The following is a 14,209-nucleotide window of genomic DNA, read 5'->3' on the forward strand; positions in this document are numbered from 1 at the left end:
TGATTTATCTGAAGAGACAGCCAAATTCATCCCATAATGTAATTAAAATGCAATATCATATAATGACTCAGAAGATAGATTTAAGAGTCTTTCCCCTTCTTTTTCTTCCTCCCTCTGCCCCAAATAAAAAGGCGAGAGAAGTTAATTGAAACTAGAAATCTCGTATGATAAATGAAAATACAAAGGGAATCAGCTTTCCAAATTTATTGTCAATATCAACTAAACTGGTACTTGGCAGAGTTTGGGGTTGGCTCATCTCTTGGATGAAGAGGTTTGGAGATCCATGCTTGCCTTGGGTGCAGGCAATTCAAGTAAATGTCTCGCCTGCCAGGCAGAAGAGGTGCTTTCTGCAGATGCCTGTGTAGAAGAAACTGAGAGCTCTGCTCAGTTTTACTGAAAATAGATAAAGAATCTGTAATCTAGAGGTGGCAGCACTCATGAAGGGGATGGGTATGGGACGATTCCCCCATGCTCAGGCTTGCTGTCACCTGCCTCTGCCTGGCTCCCAATTGCAGCATGAGCTTTTTGTGTTTCTTTCTTACACATCTTTCTCTTTGGTGTAGTGTAAAGAGGTCTCCTTGGCTGTAAATGCAGGGGATTAAATTCCAGTTTGTTGCTCCAGCATTGTAGAAAATCAGCATTGAATTTATTATTAAAGCATCCATTTACCATTAAGCATAGTCTTAATTAGCCTGCTGAATATGGATGATTTATCTAAAATTTTTTACATGCCTTGCTGAACAGAGGATTAACCTTTTGCTCTGGGAGGTAAGACCCTAAAAAAGCACTGGATTTTGGTGCATTCTGTAATGCTAAGGCCAGCAGTAAACTCCCGAGCTCTGTGCATTGGTCAGGGCAAAGTTACAGCCCTGCTTTTCTTTTTTTCCCTTTCTTTTTTCTCTCTTAGTTACTAGACCAGTTGATGGGAAGCTGTGCCTGGGTCCTGCTCCCTCCACCTCCCAGCTGTGTAACCTGCCATGCCCGTCCGAGTGCGTGGTGTCTGCCTGGTCGGTGTGGGGCTCCTGCCTTCAAGAGAACTGCCAGGACCGCCACGGACGAAGAGGTAATGGCTGCTCTTAGATAATGCTTTTGCAGCGTTGGGGGATCTAAAGCGGGTAATGGAATATTATGATAAGATTGCAAAAGCAGTGGTGTCAAATTCTACATTGGGAGCTTAATGTATTTTTTTTAAATTAACCTGACATAGGATGAAGCTCTTAGATATGCGTGCAGGAGTGGAATATGACCTTTAAAAGCTTTTTGCACTTATGCGTGGGAGGAAAAAAAAAAAAGAGAGATAAGATTTTCAAGCCGATTCAGATCCTTTTATCCTGCACTGAACTTGGGGGAAAGGAGGATTTCTTGGGATAGCAACTGCAAACCTCCGCAGTACCATGCTGTCCCTCTGATCCCTCTCAGAAGTCCTGCTGCATGCCTGGATTTGAGGGCAGTGCTTGGGTGAGGTTGGAGTGCGTCAGGACTGAGGTGTATCCTACAGCCCTGCCATCTTGGATCTCAGGCTCACCTGAGAGATTGTTCTCATTGTTCTGGGTTTCGTTTAAATGCCTGGAAGAAGTGTGTGAAAATATAATTTACCCCTCCCTGGATCTTAATTGCCCAGCTTACATGTTTGTTGCTGCAGCACTGAGATTCCTTGCAGAGCCTTTCCTTCACTTACAAAATAAGCTGAAATGATGGTTGTTGGCATTCATATCAGGGAAGGAATATTATTGTTTGGAAATTACACTTTTCTGAAAACAATGTAAGTTTCTGAAGTGATTTGGGATGGTCAGAATTTTTCAAATAAAAGTAGTAATTAAAAAAAAAATAGAATCATAGAATAGTTTGGGTTGGAAGGAACCTTTAAAGGTCATCTTGTCCAACCCCACTGCAATGAGCAGGGAAATTTTCCAACTAGATCAGGTTGCTCATATGGTTAAATATAAACACTTGCAAAACCATTTAATTTTTAAATTGTTTTGAATTATTTCTTTTTGCTGGTTTCAGAATAGTGGAAGTTCAGTCTGTTGTGTTCTCTGGAATGTTTTATTTTTAATTTTCTTTTCTGTTTTATGGCCAAGGCATTTCCATGTGGCCTCCACTAATATTGTATATTTGTCCCTCGTGTGAGACTGTTCTGGGAAAGACCACCATATATTTTTTCCTGCCTTTCTTAGAATTCTTCGTCATTTACATAACAAAACATGCTGAAAGATACTTGCATATTAGTTCTGCATTTTATACAGCAACATGACTTTTGGTTTTATTCAGAAGGAGGTGGATTATGTAATAAATTTTTTCATTATTTCTGTAACCTTTCTCTTCCACTTTACATTTGAATCTTCCAATTTAATAGGATGTCATTTCAAAGAGGTCTGATATGCATTATGTATCAGAAATCCTTACACCTTCGTAAGGCAGAATACTAATTTCCTAGTAAACTGCTCTGCTGTATCTCAAAACAAGTCTTTTCATTAGTGGATTCCCAGACAGAATATAGATGTCCTTTATATCTTCAATTCCTTAACTGTTTCTTTCTTTTTATCTTAATGTTGTTATTACATTAATATACACATCAGTGGCAATTTCCTATATTTGAACATGTGTTTTTCTATCTAATGTTAATGAAAAGGAAAAAGAAATGTGAAAAATGTGGGTTGTTGGAATTCTTTACACACTATTAGATTTTGCATGCCCAGACTGTGGGCACATACAGACAAGTACTGTCCCAATCAATTCAATTTGTAAGTGTTGTGCTCTTGTTTGTCTTTATATCCCCCAATTCCAGATGCCCTATGTAGTCCTCTTGCTACTAGATTATTGGTGTAAATATTTTTTACAGTTGTCCTGTTAATTCAGTTTCTCTTTTTTCCAGGCTTTAGAATGAGACAAAGGCAAGTGATCGTAGATCCTGTAGGCACCGTGGCAGGTTGTCCACATTTAATTGAATCTATTCCTTGTGAAGACCCGATGTGTCATGAGTGGATTGTTTCAGAAGGAACATGTGTGACTTACCATGGAAAATGTGGACCTGGAAACCGCGTCCTGAAAGCTGTATGCAAGAACAGGAAAGGTATGTAACGATATCGGCGTAAAAGCCCCATGTTTTTTTGTGCCTACTTAAAAAAATGGCACTCTACTGCAGACCAATTGCAATTACTTACAATAGCTCCTTATTGAATTTTTATGAAACTTTCAGTTTTTTGCATTGACCGCGATGCTCACAAAAGCCTAGTGCTGATATTACTGGGGATTTTGCTTGAAGCCTTCTAATTCTAAAGGAGGTGGCTCACTCGTACAGGTCATGTGTTGTCACTGCTGGCCTTATCACAACAACAGTGGGATACCAATGGCCTGGTTCTCCCTAGAATCCTTTTTTTCACACATCTTGTACTGAAGTAGGGCTGTCACTGAGGCCAGCAGCACTATAGGCATTTGCAAAATTAATCTGGTCCCTAGAATTTTTTCTGTAGTCAGTTTTTAGTGTGTGGTCTGAATGTTTATCTTGTTACTATCTTCTTACAGTCATGAGAAGGGATGCTCAGTTGTGCTACCAAAATTAAGACAAGAATTACATGTAAATGAAATGTTCATACTAAGTAAGACTTGACTTGGCAGCAGTTTGAGACCTGCAGTGTATTCAGTTTGCAAGTTGTTAATAATGAATAAGTACATTTTTATATGACGTTTACAAACAACTAACAAGAGCTTATTTCTCGTGCATGGTTTGAACCTCAGCCAAAAGTTTCATTTCTTGAAAAGGTCAGTGTTGTCAGATCTTTAGATTCGATTACATGGAGCATGGTTTTGCAGTCCTTAGTCACAGTGAGACTGTGCTATCATCTCAAAAGTGGCAAAATTGTGGAACTTTAGAGCCTGATATTATATCTGAAATGGAGAAGTCTTCTTTTACATGGTGCTCAGACCAATCACAGGGAACAATTTCAAGTCGATAATAAAAGGAGTTAATTGGCAAGTGGTTAAAAGTAGTGTCTCATCTACAAGGCATTAGAATCTGACAGAATGAAGTGATGGCTGCTTTGTCTGAAGAACACAGATCCTCCTGAAATACACTGAAAATACATGTGGTTTTCTTGTAAGTTTGTGAAAATGGGGCAAAAAAAATCTTCAACTGTTATAAAATGACATATCCAGAATATAGTGGAGCACAAAGAGCCATCTCTGAATTTTGTCTGAGTGGTCTCTTCTGCTGTATGATCATAACAGTAGGTACGGTCCTGCAGTGATGTGTGCAGATGGAGCCTTGTATTGCTAAGGAGCACCATGTACTTCAGACTGTCAAAACTGTGCCAAAATCCATTTTTATGCTCCAAATTGCGACTCAGAAGGAAAGCATATAACATGGCAGATGCTCATTGATCTCTGATCAAACTGTACTGTGTGGCTATGATCCTTAAGAAGCCATGCCTTTGAAGTGTCTCTTCTTCACTTAATTGTTTAAGAAGATACTGGAAGTTTCACAGTACCCTTTTTCACTTCAATTACTCTGTGCATGTTCTGGTTACAAAAAAAAACCCCCACGTTGCGACATTCTTCCTGCCCCACCAAACCGAGGCAAACGTCACTAGACATGATCGTTGTCTGATTCTAATTGAGAAGGTTTCACAAGGAAATATCCAGATCACTAGGTGGATTAAAAGCACTGGTTAATACTACTTTTAAACTTTTCTGAATTTTTGATCCAGTAGGATAGGACTGGCAGAGTCCTTAAAGTCAAAGTTGGAAAAAAAAAAAGTCAATTTGTTTCTTCTTCTGTCAATCCAGTAATACTAGTTGCTTTGTTTATAGTCTTTTTTCCTTCTGTAATGTTCTTTTAACTAGATTCCCATTGCAATAAATGGTCTGTTTTCTTGGATAAAAGCAGGAGTAAGCAGCAGAGTTGCATAAAATGTTTTGCCTGGAATAGTTGGTTAGTTGGTAGTGGGAAGCCAGCAGGGAGTCGTGTGAAACTGTGAGATGTATCAATTATAGGTAAAATAACATAAGGCGTATACTAATGCATAGCATTATACAGTTCAAAATTCTGTGCAAGTAACTTCCCTGCTGAAAGCATTTAGGGTAGCTGCATTATGTGCTGGTATTTTCATTTACTTAAGCATCTTTTGTAGAATTCAGCTCTGTATCCTAAAATCCAGTCTTTTATCCAGTCATTTTGTGATCCGTGCCTGGCATTGTTGCTCAGTATTCCCACTGAATGCCAAAAGGGGTTAAAAAAAATACATCTTTTTGGACCCCATTAAATGACAAAATCCAATGTATCATCATCTTAACAACAGTTCATTTGTGCCTGGAGTATGTTGATTAGCGTACTTTGGGTCTTCTGTGTATCCCTGACTGCAAGATGTCTTCATTTTCATATATATGCCAGACGTTTTGGCATGATGCTCTCCTCCTCTTGCTGCACTGTGTTAGTTCACTTCTCTTTAGAAATTAGAAGTAGCTAATCTGTCAGTCCTGTTGGGGTCAGCCATACTGCAGAAGAGCTTGGCATCATGGCTTCTTCCGCTTGCCCATCTCCTCTCCCTCCATCCACAGCGTGGCTGAACCTGTGTCCTTCGCCAGCCCATGATCTGCTGTGCAATACTGGACTGTTGCATACTGCACTCCATGGCTCAGAGACCTGAGGCATTTTTCATGAGGGGACTGTTTTTGACCTTGCTAAAAATGAGCTTGACTTACATCGGCTGCAATGGGAGGGATCTGGCCGTATTTTTCAGTTTTGTCTCCCGTGATAGAGGACTTTCCTGGTGCCAGCAGAGCCTGTGGGGATCCTGCTGGCCTAAACTTCACTCCAGCAATGTGGATCTTGGAGGTGCATCTTTGTCTGATTTATGTTGATAGACAGGGATTGAAGTTAACAAAGCATCAGCCATTTTCTGTCCCACTTCTGGTCTCCCCAGTGTCTTTCTCCCAATGTCTCGTCTCTTGCATGCTCATGGTGCCAGCCCATGCTGTGAGAGCGGGTTGGGAGGAACCTGTTTGGAGTTGAGCGGGGAGCAGCGGCTAACTAACCTCTTTCTCCAACTGAAATCTCACTTTTTGAGTCCTTTCTTTCCATTTTAAAAAGCTGTTCTTTCTGGTGAGAAGAATTTTGAGGTATTGACCCAGGTAACAAGCTGCTGCTGGCCTGAGCTGAAGCTTGAACAACTCAGTCCTGAGTCAGACATGGGTCCGACTCCAGTTTGCAGGGTTTCTCTGTCAAAGACGACTTCCCTGTCAAAGTGATCTCTCTTTGTAAGGGCTTGTATGAATTTCAGGGACATAGCAGTCTTAATTCCACTTAGTCTAGAGGGATAGAAATGACTTTTTGTTTCTTAAATAGGTTAATATAGGGGGTCCATAATGAAGGGCCTCCATAGGGCACATACGGTGTACAGCTTTTTTTCATGGAGTAGCTGGAGTCTGTAATCTGTGATTTGCAGCAGTTAGCATAGATGAGGAGGAATGAGAAGACCGTAATCACCTCATTACTCTGTCATTGTTAGGTGTCTGATGGCTCCCACCTAGCAGTGTCTCTAATCTCTGTTAATAAGTTATTGTACATGCATATGATGCTTGAGAGAAACTCTTAATGTCTGGTCCATGTCCCTCGAGTGCGCCTCCTCTGTAGCATCAGAAGACAGTCATGCAATAAATCAAATGAAATTAAATAAGGTGTAGAAATGCAATGAAGTAATGCATAGAATGGGAAAAGACCTATATGGCATGCTTCTTCCAAACAAAATTTTTCAGCAAAGTATTTTTCATTTAGCTAGTAAAGGACAATGGATGCTTTTGGGGACGTCTGAGAAGCCAAAAGAATAGTACAGGGAAAACGAATGATGGTACTCAAAATTATGTAACTGTATCATTGGGTACATGAATCTGTAATTCAGATCAAAGGATTTATTTGAAAACTCTATTTTTATATTCACAGACAACCCAAGAATTATTTGTGATTTTTCTCAGAGTTGTTGTTCTAGGTTGTTCAACAAGGAATTGAATAATCTCCTGTTTGTAATCTGTTCTTGATGAGATAGTTGCAAGTATTTGACACTTGAATTTGGGCAGTCTTGTTTGGAACAAACAAACATTACTGTGCACTGACTAGATGAAAATACCTCTCTGAAAACTTTTGAGTTCACTTGCTCTCCTTAAATGTTGCTGCTCAGTAGATCTAAAACTATGAACATGGTCAGAACTTTCTCATTTTAAAATGCAATTGAACCACAGCCAAAATGTATTGTGTTGCATTTTTTGAAAACAACTCAAATCATCTTTTGTGAGCTCTGCTTCTTACGCCTTTGTGCAGGCAGTTTGAGTATGGTGAGACAAAGGGAATTCAGTGTTGTAGTAGTGTGCAGAAAACAGCAGGACTTGGCTCAGGGTCAGCACATAAAAGTTCAGTTCAAATAGGAGTTGGTGTGCTTTCACAGGTAGTTTCCCAGCCTTGGAATTCAGCGTTGTAGTAGTGTGCAGAAAACTGCAGTACCGTTAGACAGCAGGACTTGGCTCAGGGTCAGCACATAAAAGTTCAGTTCAAATAGGAGTTGGTGTGCTTTCACAGGTAGTTTCCCAGCCTTTTGATTTAGATGCTAAGACAACTGGAATTAACATAGAAATGTTGTTGGGTTCAGTCTGATGGAGGAATTTGGGAATCCTTTTTTATTGTTATTTTCCATATCTATTTTAGGTTGTATTAGTAATAAGAAAATAGATTGAAACAGGACAAATGTTGAAGCAAGCTGTGATTTTAGAAATGCATGTTATACTCCTGTAGCTTGTGAACAGAGCAGTGATTATGATGAGGAGTACAACCTGGTTGCACTGAGAACATATGTAAAAGGAACTGCAACAATCAATTCATGAAATAACAAGTACAACTCATAAAAGTAACAAGCATTTTATAAATGTTTCTGACAATACTGTAAACTAAGTCTCACCTGTTAGCAATGCTCTTGAATAGATTGTAAAACGTTATTATTCAGAATCATACCCGCGAGTCGTCAATCCATTTTGTTGTAATTCCCATGCCATCATTTATTAATTTGCTTCTGCTTGTTTGGATTCCTACCAGAAGAAGTATTAGTAACAAAGATAGTTTCTCTGTGATAGTGAACAGCATAGTGTCTAAATAATAAAAAAATATGAAATAATTTATACCCAAAGGTTTAATTGTTTTAATCAGAAATTGTCAGATTGGCAACAAGGTTTAATGCAAAGGTCCTGTAATTTTGCTGGATTCAGACTGTTTTAGTCTATTCCTAGTTAACAAATCCAATCACAGCTCAAAAGCCGCTGAGTATTTGCCTTTCTATACTGTCAGCTTGGTACTAGGGTTTCTTTGTTTTGTAGGAGTTAAAATTGTGAGGTTGTCTTCCTTTCTGAGGACGGTATTTTTAATAGTGCTGAATAATCTGTCGGTTCCTTATTCATGCACAGTTCATGCAGTGATAGGGAGATGCAGATGCCAAACCCAGAGAAGTGGAGTCCAGAGGTGCCCAGAACACTGCTGTCTCTCTTCTGCTGTAAGCACCCAAATGACTGTTCCTGGGACCTGTCACAAAGCCACTTTCTTCAGCAGCTTCTGCCTCAGCTAGGTGCTCCCAGGCACTTTGGAGGTTTCTGTGCATCCTTCCTAGCCATATCTGATAAATGAAGAATACCTGGCAGATCCCAGGACTCCTGGCTGTGAGGGGCAAACCACCCTGCTACAGACAGTCTGCCAGGGTGGTAGCTTAGAAATAAAACATGCTGCAAGCCTACTGTCATAGCTGTTATGGTGGCAAGATGTTTTCTTTAACTGTTCTCAGTGCAATAAGCTGCTGGCTTCAAACTGCAGGATTTGTCCGAGGCAGAAGGGCAGCACCCATTGCCTGAGCCTGGGCTCATTGAGCCTCAGTGCTGCTGGACATGGGGCTGCACAAGCGTGAGCAAAGAGCAGTCAGGAACATAAATCGTTGTGGAGTAAAAAAATCAATCATCCTTATTTCAGCAGTTATGCCAGATGATTAAACATGTTTTTCTTTTTCCTTTTTTTTCCTGGTACTAGCATTAAATGCCTCCCCTCCCGCCGTGCGGTATCTTTTGGTTCTAGGTAGTCAGTGTCTAGAATGCGGCACTTGCCAAGAAGACAAGAGGGTTTTTGCTTTTAACTGTTAATAAGTTCATTGAAAAAGTACATGTTTGGGTTGAAATACATCTATTCCCAAATTTCTCTTCCGTCTGACAGTATGATTTGTAAAACTGGAGAACGATATTTCAGAGTCAAAATGTTTTCTTTCAGCATTTTTTAGATTAAATAATTGATGTTTCTTTTTTTTAGTAAATAAGCTAGGCCAAGTCTTAAAAAAAAAAATATTTTGAAAAGAGGTTGTTAATATAAAAGCAAAATATTCCTTTTAGATTAAACAAACATTTTGCCTTATCTTGAAATTACTTTTTTCCTAAATCCTCCCCAGTCACTCTTCAGTCTACTTAAAACAGTTACAGAGCTTTTTCTTCCTTCCCCCCCTGCTTTTTTTTTGTGGTTCAGTGCCCAAACAGAAATCCATTATTCACACAGCTCTATTGACAGAGCAGACACTGAAATCCTGTTGGAATTCAAGCGAAGAGTAAAGGGAAGTAAGGTAATCAAAGCAGTGTTATTTTAAAATCCAATAGTATGTTCTGCCAGAGCTTGACAGTGAAGCTCTGTGCTTATGGAACCTAAGACTCGTTGGAGCTAGAATATTAATAATGGTGTGCTCAGTTACCTGTCTGTACTTCCAGTTCAATCACAGTGTGTCCTGTGGTCCCTAAGACTGGTTGTGCGCAGAGGCAGCTTGCGATGTGTGCTCCGCTTGGTGCACAGCACCATGAGAGGCAGGAGCATCCCCAACAGCTGTGCTTGCATCCTCCGGAAGACAGGGGCTGCAAGTAGAAATAATGTCTGGTTTTATTTCTGGTTGAGGGCATGAAGCTAGAGGCTTTCTGGGAAGTTCTGTTTTAACATAAACCTCAGTAAAGCGAAGTCCTTACCTGGGAAGAATTCTTGATTTTTTCATCTTGTAATGGATTAATGATGTAAATGAATTTGCAGAGTCTTTTTAATTTCTCAGAGAAATTACTTACTGTGTTTAATTTATTGCGAGTAAGTTTTAAATAAGTTCTTTCTGACATACCAGAATAAGATCTTAAATCTCCATTGATGCATTGTGTCCAGTGACACAACACGACACCAGGTCTAACGGTATATCTAGATTTTGTTTCTCCTGTAAGAGTAGCATAAGCTTAGAGATTGAGGGAGGGGATTCTGCCCCCCTAGTCCACTCTGGTGAGACCCCCCCTGCAGTGCTGCGTCCAACTCTGGAGCCCTCAGCACAGGAAAGACATGGACCTGTTGGAGAGGGTCCAGAGGAGGCCACAGAAATGATCAGAGGGCTGGAACAGCTATGCTGTGAAGACAGACTGGGAGAGTTGGGGATGTTCAGCCTGGAGAAGAGAAGGCTCCAGGGAGACCTTATTGCAGCCTTCCAGTGCTTAAAGGGGGCCTATAAGAAAGATGGGGACAGACGTTTTATCAGGACCTGTTTACTATATCACAAGGGGTAATGGTTTTAAACTGAATGAGGGTAGATTTAGACTAGAGATAAGGAAGAAATTTTTCACAGTGAGGGTGGTGAAACCCTGGCACAGGTTGCCCAGAGAGGTGGTAGATGCCCCATCCCTGGAGACATTCCAGGTCAGGTTGGATGGGGGTCTCAGTAACCTGATCTAGTTGAAGATGTCCCTGCTCACTGCAGGGGGGTTGGACTAGATCATGTTAAAAGGTCCCTTTTAATGCAAACTATTCTGTGATTCTGTGATTCTATGATTGTGATAATTCTTTATTTTAGAAATTGAAACTTGTAAAATTAAAATACTTGTTTTCAGTTGACATGGAAATGTGCCTGTCTCTAATCTGACCCTAACATGTGGAGTAATGAAAACCAGTTTTTATTCAGTGATGCTTTTTCCCAAATCTGCCTGTACACAGAGTGGAGCATACCCGTGAGGGCTTAGACTTACTGGGAGGGGCACTAGAGAGTGCGCTTCTAGTGATACACGGAGAATGAGAGAATGATGTATAGCTAAAAGTTAAATAGCTTGGTCGATGGATTAGGAACTGTTTTGTCTCTGCTTCTTTACATCACTGAGGTTCAAAAAGACAGACTTATATTACTGCTTTGGTCAAATTTGTGTGCTGTCAGCACAGAACTTACATTGTGAGTTTTGCCTGAAGAATGTGTGATTAATTCGTGTACATTGTGGACTATTCATGTAAATGCAAACTGGAGGTGAGACAACTTTACAGCTGTAAGATGTGGAATGAGTTTGTAGGGAACGGTAAAGTTAGCCAGTTGCTCGGCACACTTGCACATACAATCAATACAATTAAACAGGTACCAGCTCTACCAGCTCTTCTAAGCCTGCAGGTTCAATTACTGTCAAGGGGCTCAGCCTTCTACACCACAGTGCTCATTCCTCCTCTTAGTTCATCAGTGTAGTGCACCATACCCTGTCATTGGAGCTGCTGATCCCAAACTGGCATGTTTTCCTGACTGTTAGAAACACAACCCCTTAGAGGCAATGTGCAGAGCCTTCTAGCAATCAGATAGGATCCATACTTCTCATTTTGCAGCTGTGATGGAAGGAGCATATTGCAGTATAGTAGCAAGGCTTGATGAGTATTATGAGTGTTTCAGGAACCTTGAAGAATGGTGTGTGGTTTGTTCAATAGATTTCAGACCCATTTTTTTTTGGTAGTCATGAAGATTGATGCCTCCTCTTTGAGCAGGCTGGCTGTTTACGAGCCAGGTGGAGTGGATGTAGTTACCTCCATCAAGCCTTACCTCGCAGCAGCTGGTCCCAGGCCAAATATTTGATGTCTCCTACTGGAAACATTTGAAAAGTAAAAATGCAGATTGTGACCTGCTCTAGGACTGATGCACTGACAATCTGAGGACAGACACCATCATGAGTTCAAGTGAATTTACTGTCTTTGCATCCTTTACTGAAATTGATGTCTTCAACAGAAACAGAAGGTCAGCTTTAGGTTAATTTTAGGGTAAGTTGCTGAAAAGTAAGAGCTTTCTTTTCTTAGTCTCACTTTAACAGTTTTAATTTGTTCAAGGTCATAGAAAACATATGTCCCACAGCCAAGGAAGATAGAAACTCAGAAGACTGCAAGCAGATCTTGTGTCTTGGAGTCAGGCATATGGTGCTACAGTACAAGGTGAAATATCTAACACTGGAAAGCCGGGAGGTTGTGGGATAAACTTAAATGAACTTTGATTAATTTTCTTTGTTTTTGAATGCAGCTATGTTGCATGATTTCCAGCTGAACTACGGCTGTGCTTTTTCAAATGCTGGTGATGTGATTTGTGTCAGTCATCTAGAAGGCAGCTATAATCGGTATCCAGTGGTGATGTTAGCTCTGTGTAGTTGGCAGACAGAGATACCAGTGGAGTTGATTAGGGATATAGCCAGCTTTTATCCTCCCTGTGCTTGTCAATATAAGGTATTACAGCTACCTGTGAAAATTTTTTTTCCGTGCCATCTGAGCTAAATGTGAGCTTGTGGTCAGTGAAGAATGCCCTCAAATAAGCTTCTGTGCAAACCCATGATTCTTTTCAGTATCTAGTGCTCCTTTTTGGTACTTAATGTTTCCAAAAGGTGTTTTTCAAGACTTCAGAGCAGTGTTAAAATGGTGAGGGCAAAGGCCATTTCTTCCCTATGGCTCTTTGAGCAGAGAAGAGATGGGTATTCAAAGATCCAGCTCCCACTTGTATTATTGAGAGGGAGCAGCAGGTGCTGATTTCTTGCTTTTTTTTTTAATGAACCTGAGCTTCTAACACCTGTAGATTTGGAACAAAGGTTCAAGGTAGCACTTTCAGAAATGTGAATTATACCATTAAGAAAAATATAAACATCACTTATTAGGGCAAGATCTATATTGCCCTTTATGTTTTAAATGTTACAGAATAAGTCTGACATAAGCTGATCTGAGTTTGTGATAAAGGTTACCTAAAGAGCATGGCATGTGTGTGACCTGTAGGTCTGTTACATTGGTGCAAGAGGTTTGAAGAAACTCTGTAGAAGGATTAATATTTGTATACTAGGCTAGTGCAAATGTATACTTTTAAAATATCTATTTATAGACCATTTTTTAATGTCTAGGGAATCTCTACTGAGTTTGATACTTTCTTATCTTCCAATTATGAGACTGAAATAAGATTCCTGTATGTAATTTATAGCTGCAGAAGTATTTATAGTTAATTTTTGAAGTCTGGAAAAGAAATCTTAAAACAGATTTATTTGGTTTTGCTCCTCAAAGTATATTGTGGACAAAAATCCCAGTTTGTTTCAGTAAGAAATGAGAAAAATACCTGCAAGTGCCTGTAGCAATTCCCGTTTTCTCAGTGAAATGGAGCATGCAGCCTAAAATACCTGTTTGGCTGTTTTTTTTAAACTAAGCATGACTTCACATACATGTTGATTTCATATTCTTCTAAGTGTGTTATTGTATTTTTTAGGTAACACTGATTCAACAAAGGGCACGTGAGCAAAATAGGATCCTTCTTGAACTGTATTTGAAAGGTAGACAGTAGGTAGATGACAAGTTCTAAAATTAACTTATGTGGATAGAAGAGGAAGGAGGCTAGAAGGATTGATTTGAAACATGTTATTAAGGATAGGATTCTGGATCTGTGACCCAAAGGTGGCTGAAGTTACCAGGAGGAGCAGATGGAAGATGTGACAGTGAAGGTGAATGTCTTGTGTTTTTGGGATTAAAAGGGCTCCAAAAGTGGTTAAGGATTTCACTGCTTTTCTATGAGTGAAGGAAGTGTTTAATATATCTAGATATTTTCCTTCCTCCTTGTATATGATTTGGTAATGTTTGTGTTAAGTCTGTCAAATGCACAGCACCAGGCACACAACCTTGAAGAATATAAGAAATGGGGATGCTTAAAAACATCTTTTTATCCTCCTCATCCCAAGCAGAGTCACTAAGGCATTTTATGCTTTAGTCCCACCCTTGTTGGTTTTGATACATATGAAGGGGCTCTCTGAAAATAACCAGAGGCAATTCACAGTGTTCACATCAGTGGTATTTTCACCTTGTTTTGACATGGTGCTTTTAGAGTCTCTTCACACAGTTGTGGCCTCAAAACTTCCTCGGGCATTA

At 39.9% G+C, this 14,209-nt stretch overlaps 1 protein-coding gene across 1 annotated transcript in view; it reads left to right on the forward strand.

Annotated features, from left to right (window-relative positions):
* Positions 1-907: 907 nt before the first annotated feature.
* Positions 908-14,209, forward strand: part of LOC104626407 (thrombospondin type-1 domain-containing protein 7B-like) — a gene marked incomplete at both ends in the record, with an annotated part of 103,517 nt that continues 90,215 nt past the window's right edge. Inside the window, 2 exons of the mRNA XM_010294322.1 lie at positions 908-1,063; positions 2,876-3,073. Coding sequence (XP_010292624.1) covers positions 908-1,063; positions 2,876-3,073 — 354 coding nt within the window. The remainder of the gene's footprint in view (positions 1,064-2,875; positions 3,074-14,209) is intronic.

This window comes from Phaethon lepturus, unplaced genomic scaffold (assembly GCF_000687285.1).
Source record: "Phaethon lepturus isolate BGI_N335 unplaced genomic scaffold, ASM68728v1 scaffold719, whole genome shotgun sequence".
Lineage (NCBI taxonomy): Eukaryota > Metazoa > Chordata > Aves > Phaethontiformes > Phaethontidae > Phaethon > Phaethon lepturus.